Source organism: Diadema setosum, chromosome 7 (assembly GCF_964275005.1).
Source record: "Diadema setosum chromosome 7, eeDiaSeto1, whole genome shotgun sequence".
NCBI classification, from domain to species: Eukaryota; Metazoa; Echinodermata; class Echinoidea; order Diadematoida; family Diadematidae; genus Diadema; species Diadema setosum.
Window position 1 is genome coordinate 33,297,326 of NC_092691.1, and position 14,389 is coordinate 33,311,714.

General features: G+C 39.9%; 1 protein-coding gene across 1 annotated transcript; it reads left to right on the forward strand.

Annotated features, from left to right (window-relative positions):
* Positions 1-670: 670 nt before the first annotated feature.
* Positions 671-9,438, forward strand: LOC140230715 (tubulin polyglutamylase complex subunit 2-like). Its single transcript, XM_072310855.1, has 8 exons — positions 671-885; positions 2,333-2,500; positions 4,797-4,937; positions 5,500-5,607; positions 6,055-6,218; positions 7,558-7,730; positions 8,509-8,559; positions 9,105-9,438. Exons 1-8 carry the CDS (start codon positions 810-812, stop codon positions 9,160-9,162), a joined length of 939 nt encoding a protein of 312 aa, XP_072166956.1. The 5' UTR covers positions 671-809; the 3' UTR covers positions 9,163-9,438.
* The last annotated feature ends 4,951 nt before the right edge of the window (positions 9,439-14,389 follow it).

Here is a 14,389-nt window from a genome sequence, read left to right on the forward strand (position 1 = left end):
GAGAGCACGCCCCTGTGTCAGGACTGCCAAAATTTCTGACCCCCTCCCCTTTTGCAGGCTATTTAGAGGCTTTCTCCTGCCTTAGAGCCCCCCCCCCCCCCACCACCACCACCACCACCACCATCATGGCACCCCCACTATGTAAAGACGGACACCGCCTCCATCTCATCTCAGGTAAGCTGTCATTACAGTAGGCCTACCTCTAGTAGATCAGGAGAGATATTCTTTGTATTCAATATGGCATTTTGGAACTCATAAGAAACAAAGCAAAAATGAAAATCACGTGACAGAAATGTTCGATCAATTTTTCTATCAGTGAATCCAAGATATGTAATAGTCCCCTTTTCATATTTCTCATAGATTCGAGTCCAGAGAGGAAAAAAACAAACAAAGCTTGTTTGTTAATTTGTCCTTGTCTTGTAAATTGTTTGTTTGTGTGGGTCTTTTTTTTTCTCTCGTTTCTCACACAAGCCTGATTTTGAAAGGTAGGGGGCCTACTGCCTACCATACCAGCGGGTCCTGTTTTATGAAGAGTTGTAATTGACCATATAGTTGATTTCTATCAGAAGTCTATGGCAGCCTGTGTGGTAAGGGAATTTACAATCAATTTATCTTTTGATAAAACGAGGCCCAGCTGGAATCTCCCCGGAAGCGGGTTCCGCGGTCCCTTTATCTGCGCCTAGCCTGTGGAGTGAAGCGTCACGTTACTAGGCGCAGCTAGCTCTAGGCTAGCTAACAACTGCAGGCTGGGCGCTTTGACTCATCTGTTAACGTTCGTGAAGTGCTGCTGTAGTTTATTGTGATTTACAATGGCTGATCCCTGCGAAATGCCTTTCAGCAGGCAGCTTCTTGATAGAATGACAACTGGAGTTACGAAAAGTTTAGGTGAGTTGAAATATTATATTCTCCCTGGAATTCATTTTGGGTTTTTTCTTTTCCTTGCCGCATAGCTGCTACTGTGCCTTCAGTCCCAGTCGTTTGTTTCTATGTAACGTACCAGTATACCATGTTGAGATGTGCCATGCATGATGATGATGTAGCCCGACCAGACGCTGTTAATACGCTACGCGAATACAGCGTCTGACCAGCGAGCGGGCACCTTCAAAGTGGGGAACCACAACACAACTACAAAACTTATGAAAATTTATACGTTCTTTATAAACAATGTACACGTTACCAAACGTTACTCACCTTAAGTGCATGCTTGTATTACAGAAGGTTCGTAAGTTCATTGAGAGCCCTCGTGATAAGTCCGTGGAACCAAAAATAATGATACTTTCTGGCGGATTCCCTAACACCGTCGCGGTTCATCGTTGCAGAATTCAAAATGGCGCCTTGATCTCTGCGGAAATCTTTTGCGTGCGTGCGATGCGCTGCTTGAGTGTTGGTGTAGCAGCACGGTCGACAGCGCGACCTTTTGAAAGGGCATTCAGATCATGTGACCTCCCGAATATTGGAAATGGCCTGGCGTGAAAGACGATGTACCGTTTGTGAATCGTTCACACATGCTGCATATAACCATCAATTTAGGTAAGTTATTGAATCTAAATTTCAATACTCATAGCATAGATATGAAGTCTCATTATCATTTTGTTCGTCAGATGAGTTTGAAGTGGCAAAAAAATGATCTAAAGTATCAAAATTCAATCCGATCGCATGCGATCGTTGGACCCTCTTCGTGTTTGGAGCTTCGTTGGTACAGCCCTGTCGCGCTACGTATGTACAGCGGCGACTGGGCTGTGTATAGTTAGATGATGATGATGCCTGATCGGGGTTTAAATAAAATTTATCATGCTCGTCATGTCATATGGGCTGGGCCTAGTCCTTGAGTCATAGCTTGACCTTGTCCATTGGTCTTGGCCGTTACAATTGGCGTTGGAACGAGTGAAGACCTGGAGGGGAGGGGGGGAGGAAAGAAAATATTCTCAATCAAGATATATATGACGTAGGCTAAACCAACAACATTTAAATCTACTCCGTACTCGAGCAGCTGGGCTGCCAACTTGAGTTGCCCTGCCCTGCCCTGCCCTTGGGCCTTTGGTTTCGCCTTTTCTTTTTCTTTTTTCTTTTTTGCGATATTGATGCAACATCGACTTAAGGTGTATCAGTATCATAAAACTGTCAAACTACCAGAATCATGCTTGTGAGGGCGGGTTTAGGAGTGTACTTGCCTAAGTAATGCATTCATAACGGTTGGTGGTCAAATCTGATGACAAGGAACAGTTAGAATCATTCTTAAATTAGAAAATAGGGGATAAGACCTCTGTCTTAGGGATGTGATGGAATGTTTTTGCTGTGTTTATCTGCTTGACTCTTTCTTCCTGTCATACAGAGAAGAGACCTGGAGTGTGTGACATTGAACTGCACGAAAGACCACAAGTCATGAGGCACCATCTGACTTCATGGGAACAGCGGAATGCCTGTACCCTGCCTGATGACCTCAAGAGTTTCTATCAAATGACGGATGGCATGCTTCTGACATGGAGTGTCAAGTTGGATGGTGAATGACAAGGAACTTCACTGATTATTCTTTATACTAATCTTAAACTACTGTAAAAGAGGATATTTTCGTGCGACTAATTTTTCGCGCTTGGCCGGGTAAGAAGAGTTTCGCGTGTTTTTAATTCCGCGGGATCAAGACATCAACTACTGGAACATATAGCGCGCAAAAATATTTGCGTGCTTTTATTTTCGCGCTAGCTTCTGGTTGCGCGAAATGCTCGAAAATTTCAACACCGCGAAAATTTCCACTTTTACAGTATATTGGATAATGTCATCATACTGTGTATATCATATCATATATCAGCTTGATATGTCAGTTTACATGTTGTTGTGCTTCATTGTTGTACTTTCCACTGTTTTCAATCCTTGGATGAAATAGGTATTGAGTCCTTTGATGATATATTATTCTACTTCTCTCTTTTTAGCTCACCTGAGCCAAAGGCTCAAGTGAGCTTTTGCGATCACCCTTCGTCCGTCGTGCGTCGTGCGTAAACTTTTTACATTTTAATAATAATAATAATAATAACTATTTCTTATTGAGCGCTTTTACAGGACCTGATCAAAGCGCTGTACATACATCAACGAACAACATTCACAAAGCATAGGAACATACTTAGTAGTTACAATTGATATAGTTCAGTCTTTTCATCTTCTTCTTGAAAACCCCAAGACTGATTTTCATCAAACTTGACAGGTAGCATCCCTAGGAGGTTAGGAACTCAATTTGTTAAAATGGGCACCATGCCCCACCCAGGGGGCCCCCAGGGGGGCCCAAACCCCCCAAAATTAAGGAATCTGTAAAAATCTTCTTCTCTAGAACCAGAAGTGATAGAGCTAAGTTAATACTATGAGTTAGTACATTGATGACTGTAGTTTCAAGTTTGTTCATGGCAGAATCAGGGGTGCCCCCCATGGGACCCAGTGGAGGGGGGTGGGGAGGGGTCCTAATGGGGCCTAAATTGTACATTTTCATCTTCTTCTTTAGAACCCCATGACCCATTTTTACCAAAATTGGCAGGTAGCATCCCTAGGGGGTTAGGATCTCAATTTGTTAAAATGGGCACCATGCCCCACCCAGGGGGCCCCTAGGGGGGCCCAAACCCCCCAAAATGAAGGAATCTTTAAAAATCTTCTCTAGAACCAGAAGTTATAGATAATAAGATAATACTATGAGTGAGTACATTAATGACTGTAGTTTCAAGTTTGTTCCTAGCAGATCCAGGGGTGCCCCTCTTGGGGGCGGGGGGGGGGGGGAGGGGGGAGGGGGGGGGGAGGGGGGTTGGGAAGGTCCAAATGGGGGCCTGAATTGTACATTTTCATTTTCTTCCTGAAAACCTCATGATGGATTTTCGTCAAACTTGGCAGGTAGCATCCCTAGGGGGTCAGGATCTCAATTTATCAAAATGGGCACCATGCCCCACCCAGAGGGCCCCAGGGGGCTCCAATCCCCCCCCCCCCCCAAATTAAGGAATTTTAAAAAGTATGGGGCCTTATTTTACATTTTCATCTTCTACTTGAGAATGCCTGGTCAAATTTTAGTAGAGCTCTGAATAATTTAGATTAGTGACTGCGTGAAAGGTGAACTTGCGATACTCAGGTGAGCGCTAGACCCGCGGGTCTCTTGTCTTGTTAGTAATACCCCTTCGTGTACTACATGTACATGTGGGTGATTCTTCTTTCAAATATGTACACTGTAGGTATCCTGTTGTAATAGAAATATTGAATGACATGATAAACTGTTTTCACCTCCATTAGAGGTTACTGTACGAGCTGAAATTTTCACGTACAGATATTTTCGCGAATTGCTACTTGGAGGACATTTTCGTGTGTTGTTAATTTCGCGGTTGCGAGGGTCTAGCTAAAGTTAGTTATTTGCGCGTTGCTATTTTCACGTGTTGTTATTTTCGCGGTTCAAAGGCGATTCGCGAAATTCGCGAAAATAAAACCACCGCAAAAATTTCAGCTCGTACAGTACTTAGTATACATATAAATCTGTTGCTGTCTTCATTGGCTGTGTGACATACAAATAAAAGAATCCTTTACTATGTGATAGGTTGTGTTTTCACACTAACTAATATGGAGGCACAGTTCTGTGCCTTTTCAATATGAAAAGGCCGATGCATCAGTGATGTTAATACTCATTGCTGGTATTTTGCAATACAGATGTGTGGACTTGTAAAATCAAACTGTTGAAACTGAAACAAGGTGTCCATCAATCAAAAATATAGCCACCATCTACCTGAGTGATTGTTGTTGGTTTTTTTTTGTTTTTGTTTTTGTTTTTGTTTTTTAAGGAGAAACTGTTCAACCCATAGGAAGGATGGAGCTGAACCCTATCAAAGAGGTGACAAAGATTGCTGGGGACAAGATTACGAGAAGGACCAATCCCTCCCTGGCAGACCTTGATGATGATTCTGATGATGAAATGGCTGAAGGTGAGCACACAGATGGAAAAAGGGGAACAGACTGAAGAATTGAAGGCTATGGGTATGTTCAAACTTAGCCATTCTCATCGATGATATGATAGTTTACTAATCATTTGACAAGCTATTCGGGACCACTAAAATTTCTTCATGATGTCAGGTATCTCACTATATCAATCCCATTATCTAATGAGGTCCCACTGTATTATTCTATGATATTAGAATCAGAATATTAGAATATTAGAATTGCATGTGTTATTAAATGTTAACCCGTTAAGGACGAGTCCTGAGTATACTCGGGCAAACGTCTATGGGAAATATGTGTTGTAGCAAAATCAAACCATCTTCAATGGGTTAAACAAGACAGAGATATTGTTTGTGCTGTTTTTGTAAGTATTATGTCTACTCTTTTTGTATTTAGACATTGCAGCAGTTCAGTAATAACAAAATGATTATTTTATCATAACATACTTGGAAATGCTGATTGAAGCTTTTTGCATGGAGTTGATCATGGAATTAACAGACAGCTAAATGTTTAAAATCTGCTGCTGTGATAACATCCTGAATCAAACAGGTGACTCAGATGCCCCGCCCAGATTCGATCACCGGAGTCGGATTTTTGAGCTTGACCCATGCCAAGGCTGTGGCCATGTCTGCCTTGTGTACAGGAACATGAAACAAGGTAATTACAGAAAATGTCTTTGATAGTTCAGACACATAGACAGCATGTGAAATATAGATAGATTGATAGATGGACAGATTATTAGATGAGATAGACAGATGGACAGATAAGTAGACAGAGGGAGGAGAGAGAGAAAGAGACATAATTGAAGAGCTTTAAGAGCATTTGGCAGAGAGATTGTCGATGAGTCGAGTGTAAGAATCGTTGACAATTGTTGACACAAGGAGTGCAACATTGTTCACTTTCTGCCACTTGTTCAGAGCAAAAATTGTTTGTCTAATACCCGCCCTTGTGCAAAGATCTCGCCTATTCTATATGAGTCCTACATCATGCACTTGTAATGAACTAAAGAAAAAAGATATTGTAAACCTGAGGTGTATCACCTTTAAAGTTTTGTATTTCATGATCATGCTTTTGTTCTCGTCATCTCATGCTCCTATCCACCAGGGGCACCTGCTGAGCATGCAGAAATCTGGTTTTTGGACAGCGCCCTCAGGTGGCACTTCCTGTCCACTTCATTCTCCCAGTACTTCCGTCTGATGATGGTCCACATGGGACTCCCCCAGTGGCAGTACGCCTTCACTGACATAGGACTCAGCCCCCTGTCCAAGGTATGCTAAAATCTACCATCTTGTCTGCAGATGATACTGCAGAATCAAAAATGTTCATATGCATAAAACTTTTTTGAATTTTTCGAGGAGCCAAGATTCTTGAAAGTTGAATGCTCATGAAAATGTGTGTCTACACAATGCATTGAATGTCAATGGCAATTCTTGAAATTTTTATGCCATGAAAAAGTCTGTCAGCTCCTGTTCACCAAAGTTTCATGCTGCAGTTGTTTCTGGTTGTACAGTATTCTTTTCCTCAGAAGCTCTTGGTTACTCAAATTCAGAAAGGTTTCACTATCTTTTGAGGGAAACAAAAGACACTTTTATGGGTTGTATTGCATATTATGTAAACACACTGTGCCAAATCAGACTTAATAGTGTGACGTGGTAATGCTGATGTCAATTCATAGACTGAGCAACATAAATATATATGCACGTGTAATCTCCATCAATTGCCATTTTCATAGATGAAATGCATTTCTGCACTGAGTGGAAATTGAGTCACAGAAGTTGATATCATTGGTCTTTATTTAAAGTTCTTGCTCATGGTATGATATATGTTTTGTGCACAATATGAAAAAAACTGCAGTTTTATATCAATCATTTTGAAATGATGACTCTTAGCACAGGCGTATATGCATTAGGTTGTTTTAGTTAAATGAATGATATCATCACTATGTTGTATTGCACTAGTCAAGCCGTTCTTAAAGCCTTTCCTTTTTAAATCTGAGAATTTTGGCATTTATTACACAGCTCTTAAAGGGACCGTACAGTACTGGTTAAGGTGAGGATTCAGGTTTATAACATTTTTGGTGAGATAATGAGAAATCTCTTATGAAATATGAAAGAGCATGTAATTTTAAGAAGGATTCAAAGTTTATTTGATAAAAATTGGCCTTGAAATGACTGAGCTATCCAAAAAAGCAATCCTAATAGACTCGACAGGCCACAACTTTTATTAGGATCTCTTTGTTTTACCTTGGTTTTAGATATCTCAGTCATTTCAAAACCGATTTTCATCAAATAAACTTTTGATACCCCTCAGAATTGTATACTCTTTAACATTTCATAGAGCGGTTTCTAAATATCTGGCAAAACATTACAAGCTGAATCCTCACCTCAACCAGTACTGTACAGTCCCTTTAAAGATGATCTTTATGATGTTACTATAAAAAAAAAAAAAAATGATGGTCACAAGCACGGTGTCATTCTGATAGCTCTAGCTGATATTCTTTTATTGTGGAAAATTATTGCATCATAATTCATAAGGTATCTGATGTTTGATGTCATATTGACAGATTTATCAAGATGGATATCTGTGACATATATTTTGATCTTCCAGCAATGGTTCAATATATATGGACCACATCGTCTCCAGGTAGATTCAGACTTACTTGACCTTCTTGGTGGGCATGAAAAAGGAGATGATAGCTCAAGAGGTAAAACATCAGGAGACAGCGTTCCGCTCCAGAAACTTGATGTCACCAAGGTGTTCAAGGGAAAGTCTGACAAAAAGTAAGAACATTCTGTCTTTTTGTACGCAAGAGACATATTTTCAAAATCTCTTGTGAGTCATTGTGCTTGATTGTTTGTTTTTTGTGTGTATGTGTGTATGAGTGAATGTACAGAGAGCTGTTTTCAACTACGAATTGGTCATTTGGTAATACATGTAGTCTGTTATACAACCAGATTGACAAATGGATCAATGAACTCCAAAGAATGGACTTAAATCCTGTCTTTATTGATGATGCTGTTGCATGCTCTCACATACCAGACTTTTTAGTGGTGATGTTATGAGACAAAATACTGTAAAAATGGAAATTTTCACATGTGTAATTTTTCACACTTGGCCTGGTTAAATGAATTTCATGTGTTTGTTTTACAGAATCAAACGCTACAGTAGTATTACGTAAGACTAGCAAAAATTTCTATGTTTTTATTTTTCATGCCAGTTTCATGTCGTGCAAAATGTGCGAAAACTTCCACACTGTGAAAATTTCCACTTTTACAGTCAATGTTTGTGGGGTTTTTTTGTCATCATCATCATATTTGTCAGCGAATATTGCACAGCTTTCTTCTGTGGATATGAATCAGAATGTGAGCATTACCAGGCAGACAAAGATAATGACTACAAAGAAACCTCATTCATACTGTCTGACTAGAGGATACACTGTTGTCACTTGAACTTCTCTCTCCTCTCCTCCCCTCCCTTCTTTGTTGAAATTCTTTGATTTTGCATGTGTGCCAACAAAGTGAAATGCCCATGTTTTTCTCTCTAATCGCTCTATTTTAGGAACAAAGCATCAGCGGGGCAGCCGAAGAAGAAACTCAGTACATCTAACAAGTAAGTTGAAAGACATTATACGTCTTCACGTGTAAAAAGTGACATATGGCTGTTATCATTGTCTTTCCCTGTAGTGGGCTCTAGTGCCAGTCCAATTCATGGCAAGGATAAGAATCAAATGCCCCAGAAACCATGTGTGTATGATTGAACAAGCATAGTATGACTTCATGAACAAGAATTTATTCACATATTATCATGAATCATGTTATCAGCCTAAGCTCAAACCTGACTCAACATGAAATTTTTGTTTATTGGCATCCTAGGAAATCTACTGGGGCTGTCTGCACTTTGCAGATGTAGATACATCCACAGTTAAGTTACATATCATGTGATCCATAATGTAAATGCCTGTAGGTAGAAACTTGTGTGCTTTGCATGTATGATTACAGATCCATGCAATGTATATCCCCATACAGAGGGAGAGACAGACAGACAGACAGAGATCTCCATTGTGTAAAACAAAAGTGTGTTGTGGCAAGACAGCATGTTATACCTCCTACGCTGCTAATGTTGGTTGTTTTTATTTTCCTCATGGCTGTCTACAGACCCATGTCTGGTGGTATTCGATCAAGCCAACACGTTGGAGGCAACAGGTACAGATGATCTCGTGGTTGCCGAGCGTCAACGTTCACTGTGGTCACCTTTGTTTGGGTGTGCACTATTCAAAAGAAACTGCCATCACGTCCCTCATTACAAACTTTCATGATGTAGGTTTCATCTGTTGGATCCAAGGATCGTCTCTCAACAGAGTGAACATTCACATGGTGCATTTTCATGTCAGAGATAAAGTCCCTTTTAAATTATTTTTTTTAAAGCTATTAGAGAGGTAATAATTAATTTAAACTGTAGCTGTATTTCATGGTTGTATGGAGAAAGATATGAGTTTATAGGTGCACCATGTGGCTTAAACAAGAAGCTTGTTGTGAAATGAATTACTGCTATCCAGAGTACTTATATGTCTTGTGAACAAAAAGAATCACAATTGCACATTGATTCCCATATATCCATATCCTTTACATGGTTTTTCAGACCTGCCTAATGAATAATAAGAGTATTGTAAAGGAGGTATGCAGGCCTGCACTGTTTACATGTACTGAGAGAAACGGGTAAATGAACTGGCCCTTTTCTACAACATGTTGTATATATGCCGTATAAATGCCGTACATATTTAGTGAGTCTATATTATTATTATTATTTTTTTTTTTTTTTGCGAATCGGGACTTCCCAGTAATCTTCCTAGTGTTTAAATGCAATCATGGGGTACACTAATGAATGCAGAAATGTACGCATTCACGTCACATTCATGTCAGGATCAGAGTCGATATTTTCAGTAGTTGTTAAATTTGCAAGTAGCACCCGAGTGGCAAAATTTGTGAAAATAAAACCCTCACAAAATATGGGTGTCAGGGGGAACTTACTGCGCTACTTTACTTTAGTATAGACCATGTAAATAACACAGCGTGAAGATTTTTGTTTTGGATTCAAAATGCAATAAACAAAATTTCAATTCCTCTGCGGGTTCTATGTTTTCTGACAGATCTCATCATAACGCAATGCAACATAAATGAATTATCTGCTTATATACTTAAATCAAATATTCCACTGAATTCCTTAGATTAAATCAACCTCATCAAACTCCCTATGACAATTACACTACACTTGTACTACTGCCTATAGTGTACGGAGCTCCTGTAACTATCAACTGTCAGGCGTTATCTTGCCGAGTTCTGTGTCCTATGACGTTGCTGGAGGGCGCCCTCGTGCGTCTTGTAGATCGCTAGGGTGCAGCTTCGGTGCTGACGTCAACCAATCTGACCCGGCCAGTGATGATAGCGTCTCTGCTGACGACCTCGACCGTGTCACCGAGCAGCGGCTGGTCCCGGACTCAGCTCGTAGTAGTGCGGCTGTCTCAGCTCGTAGCACTGCGGCTGCCTCAGCTCATAGTGGTGCGGCTGTCTCAGCTCGTAGCACTGCGGCTGTCTCAGCTCGTGGAAATGCGGCTGTCTCAGCTCGTAGCAATATAAGGATGCGGCTGTAAATTTACAATTAACCATCACTAACACAATAATGTCCATCCATATTAATACTGTTCCATTCTCACTTTGATATTCCCCGACTACACGGCGACTATTCTGTGTCACACTCATAATATCACTATCACAATCTTCTTATAACATCAATATCAAAATCATCTTACAGCATCAATATCAAAATCATCTTATAACATCATGGCATTCGCGCTCTGTATGGCGAATATTTAATACCTATTACTACTGTAACTATTCCTTTAGATTCATACCTGAGAATTCTCTTCATCATTGTTTATAACTTCCGAATTTTTTACCCAATGTTTACAATGTGTGCATAAGCCATAACCGAGCTTCTTGGTTTACAGCTATAACACTGTTGGATATACTACTGTACTTTGTTTCTGCACAAGAAATTACCACCCTACTGTCTTCAACATATCAATTCATTCTCACCTTACACATCAAATCGTTCTCTTCATACAAAAGAACTAATATTGTCATTTACTACCAGGCGCCTCGTTTTAACAGCGCCTCTATGGAGTACCTAAAAAAAAAAAAAAAAAACTAATTGGAAGAAAATTACTGAAATCAGCATATAAGCTCCACTTACAGTTATTTCTGCCCTGCACCCGCGCGGAGAGTTGCCGTCTGCCCTCGGAGTTGTCGTCCAGTACCCCGTCTGCCAATTCCGCTCAGCAGCAGGAATACTTAAGCCTCGGAGTATCACAGGTTCAATTTCTCTCTCGCTTTCTCCCTCACAGCCTTTTAGCTCGGATCTCAGCAGAGTCTTATCCTGGATTCCCTCCTATTTCGACGAGCCTGGACCCTTCCCCAATGGGCACAAACGGTCTTTCCACTCTCGCGTCGGATTAGCTTCTCCTCTCTTATTCCTCCTTCACAGCTATTTATCTTCTCTCACGCTCCCTCTCTCGCTCTTAACCTTGCATACATTATCCCTCGCCAATCAGTGCGATTCCCTTAATTCTAACCTTTCACTCCCATACCAAAACAATAATAATTAACCTGTAATTTGACTACTCACTGTCACTTACATTCTCTTTAGTCAGATACCGGGGTGCGGCCTTTATTGATAACCAAATGAATCATAACAAAATTCGCGGGAAACCCAGCCAAGCATTTCTTACCGCGCTGCGAGAAGGGTGCAGCTTGCAACCCTCGATCTCGCCAGCTGTTGGCCTAAAAATTCTTCCTACCTAGACAGTAGCCCACCGTAAACAAGAGGGTAGGAGAAAAGGAGGAAAAAAAAAAAAACCCTTCTGTGCCGTTTACCTCTGACAATGGGATACACTCATACATTAGTACTTTGTTGACTAACCAACTCATATCCGGGTAATATTTAAAGGCCTAAAAAAGTTGCCTGTCTTCCAGACTCCAACAGGTATTCTCTTTAATACATTATGCAAATTTGAAATCAGGTTAAATTTTCAAGAAGTTGATTGCATTTGAACAGGAAAAATTAATTGCTTGATTGATTCTTGTGTGTCTTTACACCTAGCCATAACTTTCCAAGTGTTATCTTCTTTTTTTTCAGTCCATTTCCCCATGTTTGACCTCTTACAAAGTTGGACATGAATGCAATGATGACATGATTAGGATTAGTGGGATTAATAGGTAATCGTCATTCCTTGACAGTTAGAGCTGGACAGGTGTGTAATTTGTTAAACAAACTAACAAAGCTACAATCCAAAGGATGTGCCAATTGGTGATTGAAGCTCAGGATTAAAAAGGGAAATTATCATTTTAAGAAGTGAGTTAGTTAACATGTTTATATACAAAATGGCAGTCATATGAAATATTAAATTTGTTAGGCTATCCTACATGTTCAAGTATTTTGTTTGAAACTTCACTACACCTTGAGCTCCTCCCTTTTCAGAATGAGGAAGGCAGTTTTTCTACTATATGGTGGTTAGTGGAATAGTAGTGAAGCAAACCCTTGGTAGGAAGTGTCAGCCTCTACATGTATACATTCATACCAGTGCTGCCAGATGTCCATATGTTAGATTTTGTACTGTTTTTTTGTTTGTTTGTTTGTTTGTTTGTGAAGAGAGTGCAATAAATTATGCAATTTCTAAACTTACAATGCCTCTTTTGATTGTAATTCATACTTTTTCCTTGAGGAAGATGACAGCTTTACTGCTGAGATGTTTGAAATATGATGATTTAGCCAATCATACATATCAGTGTGTGCATGTGTGAGTGTGTGTGCATGTGCAGTATTCACCCACCAGACAGCTTATAGGTTTTAGAAAGACACACAGAAAATATGAAGTTTCATGAAAATAGGACTTGTGATTGGAAAGAGAAAATTTTAAGTTTCACATCTTTTCACTAAACAGTGGTTGTAATCAACGGTGACATATGTAAATTTGATGAGGTGATGATATCCCATGGATTGATCTGCATACAAGTACAAGTCTGTAATTTTTCAGTTTTGACATGAAATCAATGACAATCTTTTTCATGGCCTCCCCACGTTTCAAAAGTGGGGGCCCGCTTCCGGGTTTCATCAGCTAACAAGCAAAAGAAAAAAAAAAAAAAAAAGCACATCTTTCTCATTCCACTTTACACTTCCAGGTTTCTTCAGCTGACGGGTAGCAAAAGTGGGGGTGGGGCACCTATGTATTCCTACGTGTGATACAAAATATAAAAGGGGGGGGGGGCAGTTTTGCCAGCCCTGTATTCTTCCCTTCAACATTTGCATTTTGTTTCAATAATACCGAGCAAATGGCTTTTGGAGGTGGGAAGGAAATTTGTAATTGCCACAATCAATCAAAAATATAATTTTATGATGTTTTTATGTGCGAACCAATAAGGGAGTTCTGATTTGATGACGTCATCACTCTGGCTAAGTTATACATGTATTAACAAACACTATCACACTGTACATGTAATACCGGTAGGTGAAATGATATGAGACTTTGAAGCAAACAGCAGCAACAAAGCGACTAAAATGTTCCTAAATTCAACATTTTCCTATTATAATCGGATCTCTCACTGTTGTTTTGATTGATAATCATTTCAGAATGTTATGTCTTTGTCTGGTCTTCAACCTATCATGAAGTATCATAATTGATCTGTTCAAATGGATCTCTGACCAGGAGGGGAGGGCGGAGCCACAGCTTTAATCAGGGAGGCCCACAGGAAGGCGTTATAGATTGAGTAGAAACTATTCGGCTCCTGATGTATAGTCTTGCTCTGCTCGGCCAAGATGTTATGCGATTAACTGCAAGTGTTACCCTCGTGCTTTTTACAAAAGAGCGCATCAGTAATAAAGCCAGAAAAGCACGCTTACAGCTAGTCTACTAACAGCGGAACTGGTCATGGGAAACGTTTGACTTCCCCTGCTGCTTTGTGTTCTTCCTTTCAATGTGCTGTACGGCAACAATAGGAAATGTGTATGTTTTAATTGGAACAGCGTTGCTCAGAACGCGTTGTAATTTTTCATTCATTCATTCATTCGTTTATTTCATTCTTCGGATAAAAAGATTGGAAAAATAACAATCATGCATATATACACAATATGTACAGGTTAAAATGGTAAAAATACTATCAGCGAACAAATACAATAGAACAAACGGAGTGCATTGTAATAAAGAAAAATGAAATAGGATGTATCAGTAAAAGCCTAGGAGGCTTGACAGGTAGATACACCCATAACGTATGACATAGAAATATATAGCTACAGTACAGCACAGAATAACTCAATGTGTGTTCGCGCGTGAGCGAGTGTGTGAATGTGAGTGAATATGAATTGTTGCGTTAAACATAAAACGACAAAA

Bases quoted from the DNA above. Each gene is read 5' to 3' on its own strand.
- LOC140230715 (XM_072310855.1), top strand. From the start codon at position 810: ATGGCTGATCCCTGCGAAATGCCTTTCAGCAGGCAGCTTCTTGATAGA. The intron at 6,219-7,557 runs GTATGCTAAAAT...TTGATCTTCCAG, and splicing joins GACTCAGCCCCCTGTCCAAG to CAATGGTTCAATATATATGG. The intron at 8,560-9,104 runs GTAAGTTGAAAG...GGCTGTCTACAG, and splicing joins AAACTCAGTACATCTAACAA to ACCCATGTCTGGTGGTATTC.